This window comes from Lepidochelys olivacea (genome assembly GCF_965140295.1).
Source record: "Lepidochelys olivacea isolate rLepOli2 genome assembly, chromosome: 9".
Taxonomy (NCBI): domain Eukaryota; kingdom Metazoa; phylum Chordata; order Testudines; family Cheloniidae; genus Lepidochelys; species Lepidochelys olivacea.
The window spans coordinates 62,600,544-62,616,183 of record NC_140419.1 but is presented as its reverse complement, the minus strand read 5'-3'; the positions used below and the strand labels follow the sequence as shown (position 1 = coordinate 62,616,183).

Below are 15,640 nucleotides of genomic sequence, written 5' to 3'. Positions count from 1 at the left end.
TGTATTACAGATGTGAATGTTTCATAGGGAGAATGAAAATAGATCCGTTTCCCTTTTGTTCTAGTCTGTTTCAGATCTAGGATCTCATGTGTTAGTACGAGGCCAACGTGTTCCCAGGGCTGTGGGCGACAGTTAAAACCCAGCCTCATCCTTTTATTTTCAAAGCACTACGAAGGAACAATGAACCAATTGAGTTTTATATAGTTTAAAGGAGAGTTGGGCCTGAACCTCAAAGTTCAGATCCAGATCCTAACTCCCCCAAGGTTTGAGGGCACTTGGATCTGGTGCTCGGACTTAGGCTCATCAGCTTTAATTTTAAGTTCTCCCCCTCTTATTATTTATATAGAAAATCTAAATCCTGGCCCTTCTTTATTTGACTGCATCCCTTTCGCTGTTGTTGTGTTCTCTCCCTAACTACTTATGCATCCCTCATCACTGCAGTATCCAAGCACCTAACAGCCATTTTATCCTCACAACAGCTAGGGAAGGATTATGCCCATTTCACAGAGCGGGGAATGGGGGCACAGACTTGAGTAAGTGCTTTGCCTTAGGTCACACAGGGTGTCAGTGGCTGAGCTGCACTCCTGCATCCGAATCCATTGTCCTTTCGTGCCCTTTAGCCACACTCCTATCTTAGATGTTTGTAGCACACCCATCACCATAGCGTCTGAATGCTTTACTCAAGAACTCTTTCTTTTGTTCTCCCCGTAGGCACGTTCTGAAATGGACAAGTACCTCTCCAGTCAGCTGCTGCCAGTTCCAATGGTGCCAGACAAAAAGTACCGCAGGGAGAGCGCCTCTGTGGTAGATGAGTTCTTCTCGACAGAGAAGCCCTCCTCCACGCCATACAGCGTGAACATCAATGTGATACTGCCTGACACCACGCACCTGCGAACCGGGCTCTACCGGCCAGCCAAACCCCTCACCCCCTTCCCACAGATCAAAACAGAGCCTGGCACCAGCTTCACCCAGCCCTGCTCGTCCGCAGCAGGCTCGACGCAGACGCTGCCAGATTTCACCAGTGTCTTCAGCATGCCGCAGTCGGTGGCAGTGAACAATATCTTCATCAAGCAGGAAATGCCCTCGGAGATCCCTTTGTCTGGCAGCCTACAGCAGGCCCAGCTTTACCAGATGCCCATTGGCAATGGTGATGCTGATGTCACCACAATGGTGCCCTCTACTGGCAGCACCACAGCCATCAACACCATCAGTGGTGTCACCATGTCCACGGGCAGCGCCATGCTCCCCAGACCCATCCAGCCCAGCGGACAAGTGAAGCACTTCCAAAATGTCTCCCAAGGTCAGGGGAACTTCAACGTCACCGGGCATTTCTACCCTGTCCCAGGACTGAACCTGCCCCCTTCACCTCCAAACTCACAGCCTGGCAGCCCTGAGAATCAACCCGAGCTCATCAACACCATCTCGCCCCCGCCCTCCTATGAAGCCACATTTGGACTGAAGCTGGTACAGTCGTCCCAGATCCCCACACTCCCAAACGGTCTCGGGACCCTCTCCCAGGGGCATATTATCATGCCAACCCCCAAATACAACAGACGCAACAACCCAGAGCTGGAGAAAAGGAGGATCCATCACTGTGATTACCCAGGTATAGCCACAGCGGCTGTGTTGGTTTGGTGTCGGAATTCTTTCGTGATGGGCGTAGCTCTAGCCTGTCTGAAATTTGCCATGCATTTGTCCAAAATGTCCCCTCCTCCCAAAGTTGTTCTATGTAGCTGACTGACACCCTCCACCAGAGGTGGATCCATTGTAGTGGTGAGCTATGCAGCGATATCTATGTGCATACTATATGGAAGGTGCACTGTAGTATCTGTGAGAGGCATATCACCACTAATACTATGTTGGCTCCAGTCCACATGACAGACAGCTCATCTCTGCAATGGCCATCAAAGAAGCAGTTTCAGACTCTGGAGCCAACATTCTCCTTTTGATGCAGCTGGCTAATAAGCTTGCATATGAGCTATTCTTTCCCATGTGGTAGATTGTATGTTGAAGAAGAGGGGACATGATAAAGGTATAAAGAATAATGGATTCTCCAGAGGAGGTAGATCAAGTCTTGCTATTTACCCTTTGTCTTAATAAATGTGTTTGTAAATTGGAGAGGGTTCAGAGAAGAGCTACGAGAAGGAGTAAAGGAGTAGACAAAATGCCTTCTAGTGATGGACTCAAGGAGCTCAATCTATTTAGCTTAACAAAGAGAAGGTTAAGGGGTGACTTGATTACAGTCTGTAAGTATCTGTTGGGGAACAAATATTTAATAATGGACTTTTCAATCCAGCAGAGAAAGGTCTAGCCAGACAAATTCAGACTGGAAATAAGGTGTAAATTTTTAACAGTGAGAGTAATTAACCAGTGAAACAACTCATCATTGGAACGTTCTCACCATTGCCAATTTTTAAATCAGGATTAGATCTTTTTCTAAAAGATCTGCTCTAGGAATTGTTTTGGGAAAGTTCTCTGGCCCGTGTTATACAGAAGGTCAGACTACATGATCACAATTGTCCCTTCTGTCCTTGGAATCTATGAATAATACAAGAACATGGAGGCATTCAAGGAAACTGACAGGCAAAGCATTGAAAACTGATAGAAGGAAATGGTTGTATTAACAGAACACACAAATAGCGTGTGGAACTCATTGCCACCAGATATCACTCAGGCCAAGATGTTAGCAAGGTTCAAAAAAGGATACGGGTGATGAGAATATCCAGAATTACAATAGCTATGGTTCAGAAACAACCAAGAGTTTTACGAGTGGCCTTGTTTAGGACACACCAAAGTTAGGGGATGTTCAGAGCCAACATTTTGGTTTAGCCCATCATAGAGGGGTCTTTAGTAAAATTCAGTTATAATTCCAGTTTCTCTCTAAGTTGAAGTGTGTTTAGATCTGGTCCCATCTCTAACTGGTGGAGACCAAAGGAGACCTGGTTTGAACCTCAGCTGCAAAGGTGGCTTATGTAAACGTCACTACAAGTTCCAGCTATGAGGTGTGGGGGACACCCCTAATTAGCTGCATTTCCTTGGGGCATCTGAGTACCAGACTGGTAGATGCAACACTGCAATCTCTCAGTGACATTGGTTTATGTATGGTAAACTTCAAACAAAGAAGAATCAATCTGATCTTGGTAAAACAGATTCCTAGCAGAGGAAAAATAGCCCTTAAATTTTAGGGAAGCTGAGGTCTGAACTCCAGAGAGAGCATAAAAGAGCTGTGAGCTGGGAAAGCTAGTGAGGTGCCAAACTCAAAGAATTTGGAGTATGGCTTCAGTTCCGATGAGCACCAAATGTCTGGATGAATCTGATGTTTAGCTGAACTATCTGTATGTTGTGAATAGAGCTAATTGGAAAGCAGAATTTCCATCCCATGGGAGAGTCTAGCATTTCAACATTTGTTTTTCTTCTGATTCAGAAAAGTTGAATTTCAAAATTTTTCATGGAATCAAAATTCCAAAAGGTTTTTGGTACAGAAACATCAATATGTTTTGTTTCAATTATGTTGAAATAAGGTAAAGACATTTTGTTTTGATAATGTCAAAACACTATAATATATTAATGATGCAATATATAAATATAATGCAATACTAAAATGATTCTTATATTATAAAAGTTGAAATGAAACGAAATGAAACACTAAATAAAAGTGAAAGCTTTTTATCTCCTAGAAGGAAAACCTTTAGCAATTATAGAAAAGAAATGAGAGAGTCGAAATCATAAATTTTGGCACTTGTCCTCAAAAGTATCATTGAAATTGACACATTTCTCCGAAATACGTTGATTTAGATGAACCTGCATTTTCTGATTGCAAACTCTGCCTCCGAACATTTTTCAGTCTGCTCTGCTCTTGAATATTGAAAACTGGGCCAGTACTTCACACATTTGCCAGTTCTTTGCACTTTCTCATACATCATCGTCTTCTGCTGGAGCTGGAAATACCACAAAAAAAGAGCCTTTCTTGCAGTCTTTTGGCAGTGGTTCTAGAATCCAGAAAGTCAGAGGCAACGCAAAACTGTCAAATAATAATGCAGAAGTTAACATTTTTATGCTATCTACGTACAAGGTTCAGATTGAGCGTGGGATGGTATCTTGCGTCTGATAGATTTGATCTTAGTCAAACTGATTCTCCCATCCCCAGTCAAGACACGTACATGTGAGAATTGATTGTACTAAGGAATAACACATGGGGGTCCTATTAGAAAGTTTGGATGCTCCTTTGCATGCCTGATTTGCCATTGTTGTGCACTCCTTGCTGCAAAAAGCTCTCAACTTACGGGTGAAAAAACTCCTCCTCCCCCACTGACAAATGCAGTCTTCAGTCTGAACAAGCTTCCTTGTTTAGCTGCTGTAGAAACAAGCCTTACACATGTACTAATTTGCAAACGATTACCCACAGTTCTTTTCAATCCTCTTTCCTTCTGGCAACTTAGATTTGCTGCAGCTCACCATAACCGTGGTGTGTGTATTTTAAATCTTCATTAGAATGAAACATTTTTTACCCTAAGGGGTTTCTGTTTTGTTTTTACAGGTTGCACGAAAGTTTACACCAAGAGTTCCCACTTGAAGGCACATCAGAGAACTCACACAGGTAAGTGTACACCTGAGTATGCCATAATACTTAGGATCTCTCTAGCCATGGTATTTTTATACCATACCCATCATTGGGGTGGTAGCTGTTGATTTCAGTGGTATTACTCCAAGTGCAATCTGATCGCAAACACAGTGAATGCAGTTAGATAAACAGATCTAGTGGTGTTTGTGGAGGAACCAATCACAGAGGTCTAATGGTGTTTGAGAACAAAAGACATACTAGTTGATGCGCGACACGTTGGTGTGCTTTAGAAATCGCACCTGCACATTACCCCACTATGTAGACATGCCCTGAGTTACCTTTAGAGACCTCCTGCACTTGGCTAGGGTATTGGTTCAATACAGACTTGGGGAGGAGTCCCGCCCATTTCATTCTGTGCCCTCTGCATTTTCCCTGGAGGTCTCCCATCTAAATACTAACCAGGCCTTGCACTGTTTAGCCAATGGGATTGCAGCCTGAAGTGATTTGGCTGCATATACACAGCGTATGAGGAGAATACAGAAGGGGAAGGGCCATCCCCTTGGTGAATTGTTTCCCCTTTGAGCCAAGGGGAGAGCCCCAGCGTTCAATACTCTGGGCCCTGAACAATTAATTAAAACAAAAAATATCCAACAGTGCCCCAGCGTTTCCTGCATAAACCCAGCTCCCTGGCCCCTCTCAGCACAGGCAGGCGGAGGGCTCCTCCGAGGACAGCCTGAGCCCTTATCAGATCCTTGGCCAGTCCCAGAACCAGAGCTTCTCTCATAAATCTCTTTTATAGAAGTGTTGATCTTTACTGGGTGCAATTAAGCTGTCCCTGGGGTCACTTTTCTTTTTTTATGAGCAACGAACAAATCACAAAGCAAGTCTCAAGCCTGGGAATCATTTCTCCCACCTGGCTCTGCTCCTATTTCATCTTATCAGGCTCCGGAACGAGGCATGAGGTGCAGTATTTTCTCAGGCGTGCACCGTAGAGACGTATGCCGTAGAATGCCTCAGGAGGAGATGGGAGGAAAGAAGGCCAAGGGCTGTGTCCAAGCTACTACGGGCAGACAGTAGTAAGGAAGGGCACTGAGTTCCCAGAGAAGGAGCTTCAGGATGGGGAGATGGTAACAACCGTCCCCTCTTTACTAATAAAGAGCTCTTCTGCTGACCCCAACCAGGGCCCTGCCCTTGCCCGTTAGCCCTTCCCATGAGAGATGTGTAGCTCTCAAAAGTTGCCTGAGCCATTGTACAGTGACCCGATGAGGCAAACCCCAGCCTCTCTGTGGAGCCATTTGTTGGCCCTGCTGGGACCTGAGTTTGACGTGAGACCACTTCCTTCCACCACCTGCCTCAAGATGCCCTCTTCCTGGGGCAGAGGGACGAAAGAGGATGTGCCTTGAACTGGCAGGAGTATTGGTGGAAATAGATAGGGGGAAATCCAGAATGGTGGAGAGGAAGCCATTGATGAGTCAACTATATTGGGAGGTTATGTAGCAGGCAAGTGTTCCCCATGCATAAGCTCAAGGCCACCATATTCAGCCTAATGAGTACCCAGAAATCTAGAGTGGAAAGGCCAGAGTATTAACCCGCATGGTACCTTAGCATCCCACAAGTAGCTGCACTCTGGCAGTGACTTCGCTCAGTCACTTGAAGGGTTAATAAAGCTATTTGGGATAACCCACCCAATGGGATCTAGCCTGGGAAGTCTATCAGGCCCAATCACGATCACCTTCCCCTGTGGTTTGCCTGTTGCTATGGTCTAGGCCATATCAATCTCCAGGGGACACCATTCATTGCCCTGGCGCCATTGTGCGATTAAATATATAACCCACTGGCCGCTCACCCACCTCCCGGGGGATCGGAATGCCAATTGGGCCCATTGTTCCAGCCTGTCCTGCCATGCTGTCCTGGGGGAAGGAGCCAGCTTGCAGGACAATGGAAAGCATTTTGTTTCCATCCTGGAGATCAACCTGTTATTGTTTGAAAGTAAAAGGCCTTGGTGTGGCTGACCCAGCCAGATGACCTGGCTGGGACAATGGCTGAGTCTGAGCGGGGCAAACCTCGCCTTTGTCTTTCAGCTTAGAAAACTAATAAAGACGCCCACAAACCCATGTGATCCTGAGTGTGCCATAAAATTTCCCAAGTGCTGCTTGTAAATTGAGCTTAAATTCTTATTGACCCGAGCTATAAAGATATTTCTCACGCCTGGCAGAAAGCTAAGGTGCTTTGCATTTCTTCACATTCTGTTTGCTGCTGGGTTCACACCTCATTCTGTGTGCGTGCACGCGTGCATGGGAACGTTTGTGTGGGGGCATGCAAGTGTACACGTATGCTTGTACACAGAAGCTTTCTGTGCGTGAAAACAGGCATGTTCCTGAGTCTGTATCATATGTGCCCAGAGATGCATGTCTCTGCGTTAGCATGCACAGGTTTGTGTGTGCATGCATCATGTGAGAACTTGGGGGGGGGGGGGGTGTGAGAGTTCATGTTTGTGTCTATGCACAGGTATGTTTATGCTCAAATATGTATGCCTGTGTCTGTGGGCACATCTGACGCGCACCCATCCCGGGGCGTGCACATGCATGTTGCCTGTGTACGTGCACTTGAGCTGTTGTTAAGTTCTCCATAATTGGCCGATGAAATGGTAAATATTTGAGGTCGGGAAAGTCAGCACATTCCATGAACTCTGCCTGCTTGCTCAGGCTGTTAAAGAGCGAGGACTAATATTTGAGGGGACCACGCCCTGCCAAAGCGTGGGCTGCGGCACTCAGTCCAGAGTTCAGTTCAGCTTCCTGGGCTGCAACCGCTGCAGGGTGCGGCCAGCCTGTCTGGATTTGGAGAGGAGCTGGGTGAGGCTGGCAGTGGCTTTTCCACATGAGCTCCTGGCTGGCAGAGACACTTCCCCATTTGATCTGCAGGATAAACAGGGAGGTGGGGACACTGAGGCACAAAAACACACTGAAAAGTTCCTGCAGGAGCTCTTCTGCGCACCAAAATGTCACAGTGTGAAGAGCCAATATAGAGCTGGTTGGAGTGTGAGGTGGGGGCAGAGTTCCAGGGAAAATTTAGCGGGAAAACAAAAATCTTTGGACTCTTCCATGGAAAATTTTGATGTTTCATCAAAAGTCAAAGCTGAAACACCCAGGGACTTTGTACAAAGCACTGAAGCCTAACCTGACTGAGCCTGACTCAGCTGCCCTCATCTCGGAGGGGAAGCTCACGGTCTGGAGAGTGACCGTTCAGATACAGCTGAGCAAGAAGAGTTAGGGATCACCCAGTGACTGACTGCACATGTCATAGGAGAACACACCTACGTACCAGAATAATTAGCTAGCTATATATGTCCGGGGATGGATGGTTGGACAGAGGGGTGCGTAGGGGGATGGATGGATGGATGGATAGAAAGATACATGTTTGGGAGGCAGGATGGATGAATAGAGGGGGAAAGATGGATAGATAAAGGAGCGAGTACAGGGATGGATAGCGAGAGGGGTATGTGTAGGGATGGGTGGATGGTGGTTAGATAGAAGGATATGTGTTTGGGAGGAGGGATGGATGGATGTATGGATAGATACAGGAGTATGTGTAGGGATTGGTGGATAGATAGAGAGTGGAGTATGTGTGCAGGGAAGGGATGGATGGATAGAAGGGAAGGGATGGATGGATGGATAGAAGGATATGTGTTTAGGGGGAGGGTTGGATGGATAGATAGAGGAATGCGTATGGAGATGGATAGCTAGAGGGGTATGTGTAGGGATGAGAGGATGGTTGGATAGATAGAGGGGTATGTGCTTGGGAGGAGGAATGGATGGATGGATAGATAGAGGGGAGGGATGGATAGTTAGAGGAGTATGCGTAGGCATGGATGGATGGTGGATAGATAGAGAGTGGGGTATGTGTGTGAGGGAAGGGATGGATGCATGGAGAGCTAGAAGAGAAGGGAGCGATGGATGGATAGCTAGAAGATGAGGGAGGGAGGGATAACTTGAAGAGAGGGGATGGATGAATGGATAGCTAGAAGAGAAGGGAAGGAAAGATGGATGGATAGCTAGAAGAAAAGGGAAGGAGGGATTGATGGATAGCTAGAACAGAAGAGAAGGGATTGATGGATAGCTAGAAGAGAAGGGAGGGATGGATAGCTAGAACAGAATGGATGGATGGAGAGCTAGAAGGGAAGGGATAGATGGATGGATAGCTAGAAGGGAAGGGATGGATGGATGGAGACTGACAGATGGATGCCTAGACAGGTAAGTACTGGACACTGGTATGCTGCTCTGGTGCACACCGTAACCTCTGGCCTGTTGCCCCCTGCAGGAGAGAAGCCATACAAATGCACCTGGGAAGGCTGCGACTGGCGCTTTGCCCGCTCCGACGAGCTCACCCGGCACTACCGCAAGCACACGGGTGCCAAGCCCTTCAAGTGCCTAGCCTGCGGGCGCTGTTTCTCCCGCTCCGACCACCTGGCTCTGCACATGAAGAGACACCAGAACTAGTGGTAGAGCTCCTGCCCTGCTCTTGCCTCCCTTCCAGGAGCAGCTGGGACTCCTTCCTCTCCTCTTGGACGGATGACTCGTCTTGTACATAGGAACAAAACCATGCTGTGATCAAATGGCAGCGTGTGAGCTCTGTGCACGCTCCCTCCTTGTGCCCTGTCACCAAGGTACTCTGAGTTAAAGGATGATTAAAACTATATCTGTGTCCTGGCCAGGATCCCACTTCCTGACCAGGAGATGTTCCTTGGACTCCAGGACTCTCCCTTCCAGTGAATTTGCTATTTATTTTTCACTCTGAAGCAATTTTCCCTTTTGTCTCAAACTCTTTGGAGCCTTTCCTTCCCTTTTGGGGTCTGCCTCTGGTTGGGAATGAGCAGAAATATGTTGGGCAGATGGGCCGCTGGGCTATGGGAAGCCTTTATCAAGTTCTTTGTGGAGCCTTCTTGGACTGAGCTATTCCATAACCAAGTTGCCACCACAGGTGTAGCACACAGGACATTCAGGCCATGCAGGAATAGCAGTGAGTGTTCATGGCTTGTTTGGAAAGTCAGGTCTTTAGTCTTCACCCCTGTGGTTGCAAGAAACAAGGGCAGGAAAACCTATCCCCAAGAAGTGCTGCCACGGCTGGGACAGATCCAAAGCAGACGACAAAGCCGTTGTTCATGCTTTACTGAGACCACCTGATGTTTCCCTCAAGAGAGGCGGCTTTGGGTCATGAATTCCTATGTTTCTTTGCCAGGCATGTCCAACATCGGGCCCTTAGCATTTCTGTTTGGAGGATGGTTTTGGCTTCTGCTCTCTCTGTTGTGAGAACTAGGTTGGCTTTCCGAGGTGGGAAGTGGCCAATCCCCATGAAGAAAAAAAAAAAAAGATGACACACTGGTTTCCCAGAATGCATTGTGCCTTTGATTTCCAAGGATACATTGAGTGGGGCCCCCCTCAGGCCTCGAACACAAGAGACTGGTCATTACAAACCACTTTTTCCTGTTGCCATTTGTGTATTTTACCACGTCCAGAAAAGCAGCTTTGAAAACAAACTTGTGCAAACTGACATCATGTTACCTACCTCACAGGTTCATGGCCCCACGCTCTGCAAGGAGCCTTCACTTGTCTTCCGCAGAATGCCTCGATGTGCAGCGTACAGGGGAGGCCCCTGAAGCACACGAAAAATTAAACATGGGCAGAGTAAGAATAGGTTATACCCACTGAAACTGCAGCAACGTAGTAGATAAGAAGCAAATCAGGACACGGAATCAGCCTAGCATGTTCAACAGTACTTCGATTTTTCCTGGCTAACAAATGTAAGTAATGTACAGACAGTGACGTGTGATAAAAAATCAACCAAAAGGCAAAACCACACAGGCTGTGGAGATTCTGGAAACTTTATCCCACATGCAGCCTACAAGTCAAATGTGGCCCATCTCTGCTTTGAAGGAAGCCAATCAAACTTCTGGTGAACATAGCCAGTCCTGTATGTCTGTCCAAGAAGATACAAGGGAAGGCAGATGTCAGGGCTTGTACACGCTCGTTAGTTACTGGGTTAGATTTACACATGCATTACTGTAGGTGTGGCCCTGGGATACCTGGCAAGCTACCCACAAAGTCTCAATGTTTGGGCTGTCCCTGATTCAGTGCTTTCTAAGCAGTTTCTCTCTCCAGTCCAGGGGGCACGTTAGACCATGTCAATTACCCAACTGCAGTGATTCATTGGGATTAAACTTTAGTGACCTCCAGATGTGCAGGCAGAGCTGGGAGCAGAGAAGTCCCTGCAGAGCTTGGCCCTGGATCTGTGAACAGGGACATGGCTCATGTCTTGGCTTGTTGAGCTGCTTTCCCTGGGCTTACCGGCTCTGACTTGATTCTGCTCTTCAGACTTGCCGGCTCACCTGAGTTCCTTGCCAAATGCTTCGGGAAGCTCTGGTGGCTGTGGTACTCCAGCATGCTCCCTGCCTGCCTGCCCCGTCTTTCCTGTTTTGACCCTGACAAATGGCAGACGCCCAGTCAGGGCCTCCAAAGCCAGGCTTGAAAAGCAGTCAGAGGATAATCATAACTGGAGCCAAAATAAACGAGGAAGGGAGCCTGAGGGTGTGACTCTGAATTGCACCCACCCCTTTCTAGGGTATTTTGGAGACTCCTCTATGCATCGCCGTCAGGGGGCTGCATTTCTTTAATGGAAGGCCCTTGTTATAATACAAAGACCCCTGGGGAATTGATATGTGCCATATGTTCATTGCTGTAACGGATGCATTATTTTATCGTGTACCTTGTCAAATAGGTATGTACGTGCGCATATATATAAGTGTGTGTGTGTGTATATATATATATAGGGTGTGTGTGCGTGTGTAGGGCAGCATCTGCTTCATTGGCACAGATTCTGGTATGCAAAGGAACATGGCAATGAGGTGGTGGTCCTAATTCTCCAGTGCTCAGTGTATAGGGTGGAGTTGGTGGCCTCTGATATACAAGAGATCAGATTAGATGATCTAGGATTTCTGGTCTTCAACTCTCTGATGCTACGGTTCTCTGTGTACATGGCTTGTTCCCTTTTCGTTCATGACTTGCTTTAAAGCAAGCTTCGTAGTAAGCATCTAAACCTGAGCTGGGACCAATGCTATGCCAACAAACACCATGTCACACCAGAGCACAGCCAATCCCAGGCGTGCCATTTTCTGGGCTCGGTGTGCCACGTATCCATCAACGAGATGCCTCCCACTGAATCTGTACGCCGCCGGTTGTGCCAGCATGCATCCGTTTGTAGAGAGGGGTTCTTGTGTGGATTCTACTGTATGATGGCAGGGTGGAGAAGTTCTCTGTGCCCTGAGAAAGGTCTTGTTGTTGAGAATGTTCAGGCCTTCAGCACCCATGCGCACACACACAGAGAGTCTCTGTCATTCGGGATTATCTAAGCTGAAAGGCCTTTCATTGTAAGACAGCTACACATGTTTAACCAGTCACATCTCCTGGCTCCTGGAAGTTAGGGCTGGGTGGATGGATTGGGTGGGAACCCAAACTAACCATGTTGGAGCCTGTCAAGCCCAACCCAGTGTTGGCTTGGTTTCAGCTGACATAGCATTGTGATATATTGCAAATCCCACCATCCCTGTTGCTCATGAAACTCCCCCACCCACATGCACACACCCCAAATATCCGCAACACAGGATCCTAATGATTAGCAGCCTGGCTACAACAGTTCCATAGAATAGGGCAGCTGGAGAATGCAACATTAGCAAATCAGAGTTCTGACTCTCACGGTTGGGCTATGTGTTGACCATATTCCACCATCTAGCTGTGTGGGCAGCCCTCCTGGACACGTTGAGAAGAGCCACATTCTGTTTGTGGATTTGGGGGAGTACGGAGCCCACAGTGTGAAAGGCTGGTGGTGGGAGAGCCTCTGATAAAGTACCACATCAGCTGCACTGTGACAGCGCAATGAGGGAGTGATGTCTTTACCTGCAGAGGGCTTTGCTGTAGCATGTGTAAGACTGGACTTTGCATGGTATCCTGTGTGCTTTTGGTGTTTGTTTTTACATGCTAAGCTTCAACAGAATCAAAGGAAAATTTCCCTGCAAAAGAGATGAACGGCAGGTTAAAATGTGAAATATTTTATACCTTGGATCTCCTGGCTTTAGAGCTGAGTAAGAACCAAACTCCCTCTCTTCCTCCCTGTTAAATCTCTCACACCCACGCAGTGTCATGCTGGCAGTGGAGGACTAATGGGCATTACCTATTCACTGGAGCGGGTAAAAACCAGCCATTTGATTTGTTTGGCGGGAAATGTCAAGGTTTTCAAAATTTCCTGATGGCCCTTTCTGGGGCAAAAAAGGTTTTGTTTTTGAAAAATGGTTTTTGGTAAAATGGTTAGTTCAAAACAAAAATTTAAAAATTAGTTTTTCGAAAATCAAATTATTCCCTCAGAGCTGAACCAAACCCCATTGTTTTTTGAACTGAATGTTTTTGATTGAAAACTGAACTAGTTTACTGAAAAATATCTGGATTTTATTATTACTTTTATTTTTGGGAAAGAAAAGAGAAAATATCGATTATTTTAAAAATTTTGGTCCAAGAGCCATTTTTTCATCAAAACAACACTCTGCTCTTCAGCTTTACCTGATCCCCAAGAGAGACATGCTGGATCTTTGGATGGGGCTTGATAGCATTTGAGGAAGCCACATACTCCAGAGTGGTTTTTGGATAGTGCCTCCTTGCTAGGTTGAACATCATTATAGAAGGTCTTTGGCTCTCACAGCCAACTGGCATGTCTATTATTATTCCCAAAAGAAACATAATAAGCCCAGACCAACATATGGCCATGTCATGGGGCGCTGAGAAGAGTGGACCATCAGAAAGTTTGGGAAGAGCACTGGGGGCTATTTCTATGTTTGAAACACCTCAGGACACAGGACCCACTCACTGGATTTCCCAAGCTTCCTTCAGAACAAAATGTTGGGGCGTAAATGTCCTTTTTTCATTGTCATTTGTGCTTCTGAGCGTGTAACACACAAGCAGGATTTCTGTAAATAGTAGGGAATGCTGTACAGATTTTTTGTATGTGGATTTGAAGCAATTGTTTATTGTATAATATGAACACACACCAAATCGGGACCTGGAAAACTGTGGTGGAAGGTTTCTTTTCTGGATATGTTTTTGTTTGTTACTTTAAAAAAATACATTAATTCATCTGCTATTTTGTAATAAAATTATCCTGCAGGGAGGGATATGTTCATTCTTCTGTCCCCACTCCAAACACCATCCCAGCACCCAGCTCTTGCTTCTTGCTACCTGCCTTAAATACCATAACCAAGCTGCTAGCACATCTCACTGTGGACAGATTCCTGAGAGCGAGAGACAGCTGTTTTAAGGCTTGTAGTAACTTCATTGCTCTCTGCAAGTGGGTCGGAGGTGGGCTGTTCCACTCAAGTTGGTGAAAAATAGCAAAAAGGCATGGAAGGAGGCGCTGTTTCCTCATACCATTGAGCTATCTAATCCTGCCTGGAGCTGATGCTTTAGAGGAAAGTGGAACTGCCTTCTTCCTCCAATGCACACGACTGACTGTGCAACAATGTGTAGGGAAAAGCAAAGGAGAGAATTCCTCCCAGCCCTTCTCAGGTGATCATCATCCAACCTGAAGCATGATCCTTGATCACCCTTATCCTATGTTGTGTAGCGACAAGTATTGTTAGGTTTTGTTAGAACGTGCAGCATGGAAAGGCAGCTAAAGGGTTAATCAGCATTTCACTCTTCTCACCCTTCCCCCCAGACTTGGGCCCCTTCGTGCCCTGAAATGAGCGCACACTCAGTGAGGCTAGCGGTCCCTCATGGAGCCCTCTAAAAGACCCGCCGCCCTGGCCAAAAAAAGCATGTTTGCTAACAGTGACCTCCAAGGCATACACCTCCCCTAGCTCCTAGAATCCCATAGGTGACTTTGCAGGAGCAGTCTCCCCAGCGGCTCTCTTTACTGGGGGATTTTGAGGGGGAGGAGGGCGGAGGGAATAAAACCCCTCCCTTGAGTTTAAAAAAAAAAAAAGAGAGAGAACACAAGCGTGAGCTGATGGGTGTATGATGTAACGGGTGTCCAGGATGTTAAACTCAACGTGTACATTATTATTATTTTTTTTTACAAAAAGGAATGAAATAAACAAATCTTTATAAACCATGCCCCCATGAGTGTCACCTTCCTTCTCCTGCTGCTGTTTTGGGATGGCTTTCTCCAGCTGGAATATGGCATCCCTCTCTGTACCTCTCCTCGTCAATTTCCCAAAGGCATGGTGCACTACACCTCAGGGCGCCGGGTAAATGCCCAGATAACAGACATGCCGGGTAAATGCCCAGATAACAGACATGCTCGGGCTGTCGGTGCTGCTTGCACAACAGAGCCACTGGGTATGTCTATACTGAAAGCACAGGGTTCTGGGTGGGTTTGTCCGGCCCATGCTGAAGTGTCTTCACTGCTCTGGCCCCCGAGTTACCTAGCTAAAAGCCTTGCTTGGGTATGTCTACTCAAGTGGTAATCACACCCTTTGATGGCATAATAGACGCACCCATGGACTCAAGCTTGTAGGAATGGTTTCCATGTCGTCTTTTTCATTTCTGAACAAGCATAGGGGGTAAATCACACCCAATGTTCCTGCCATTTCTTTACTGCCTTTAAAGGGCAGACGAAGTGTTGCATTAAGAGCACCGGCAGAGAGGAAAGATGGACTTAAGGTTAAGGTCCTAGATTGGGACTCGAGACCTATTATAGCCCTTTGCTGTAGATGTCGAGCATGACCTTGGGCAAGACATTTAAACCTGTGGTGGCTCAGGTCCAAAAATAGAGGCCCTCTGAAATAATGTTTTTGAAAATTTTAGTTTTCATTGCCTCGGTTTCCCCATCTATAAAATGGGGATAATGACACAACACTCTCTCACAGTGGCATTAGGATGCAAAATCCATTAGTGTTTGTGACATGCTTGGATACGACAGAGGTGGGGGCCATAGAGAGGACTTTAACATGCCAGACGCTCACTGTCTCCTGAAGGAGTCAAATCCTGGCTCACTCTGTATCTGACTGCCTATGGGAGGAGAGCTGCTGTCTATGCACAG

General features: G+C 46.7%; 1 protein-coding gene across 2 annotated transcripts in view; it reads left to right on the top strand.

Annotated features, from left to right (window-relative positions):
* The window catches only part of LOC311526743 (Krueppel-like factor 5), a gene marked incomplete at its 5' end in the record, with an annotated part of 46,241 nt that extends 31,531 nt beyond the window's left edge, over positions 1-14,710 (top strand). For both annotated transcript variants that reach the window (XM_084640089.1, XM_084640088.1), the window contains 3 exons: positions 712-1,606; positions 4,538-4,597; positions 8,879-14,710. In XM_084640089.1, coding sequence (XP_084496215.1) covers positions 712-1,606; positions 4,538-4,597; positions 8,879-9,057 — 1,134 coding nt within the window. In that variant the 3' untranslated portion in view covers positions 9,058-14,710. The remainder of the gene's footprint in view (positions 1-711; positions 1,607-4,537; positions 4,598-8,878) is intronic.
* Positions 14,711-15,640: the final 930 nt, after the last annotated feature.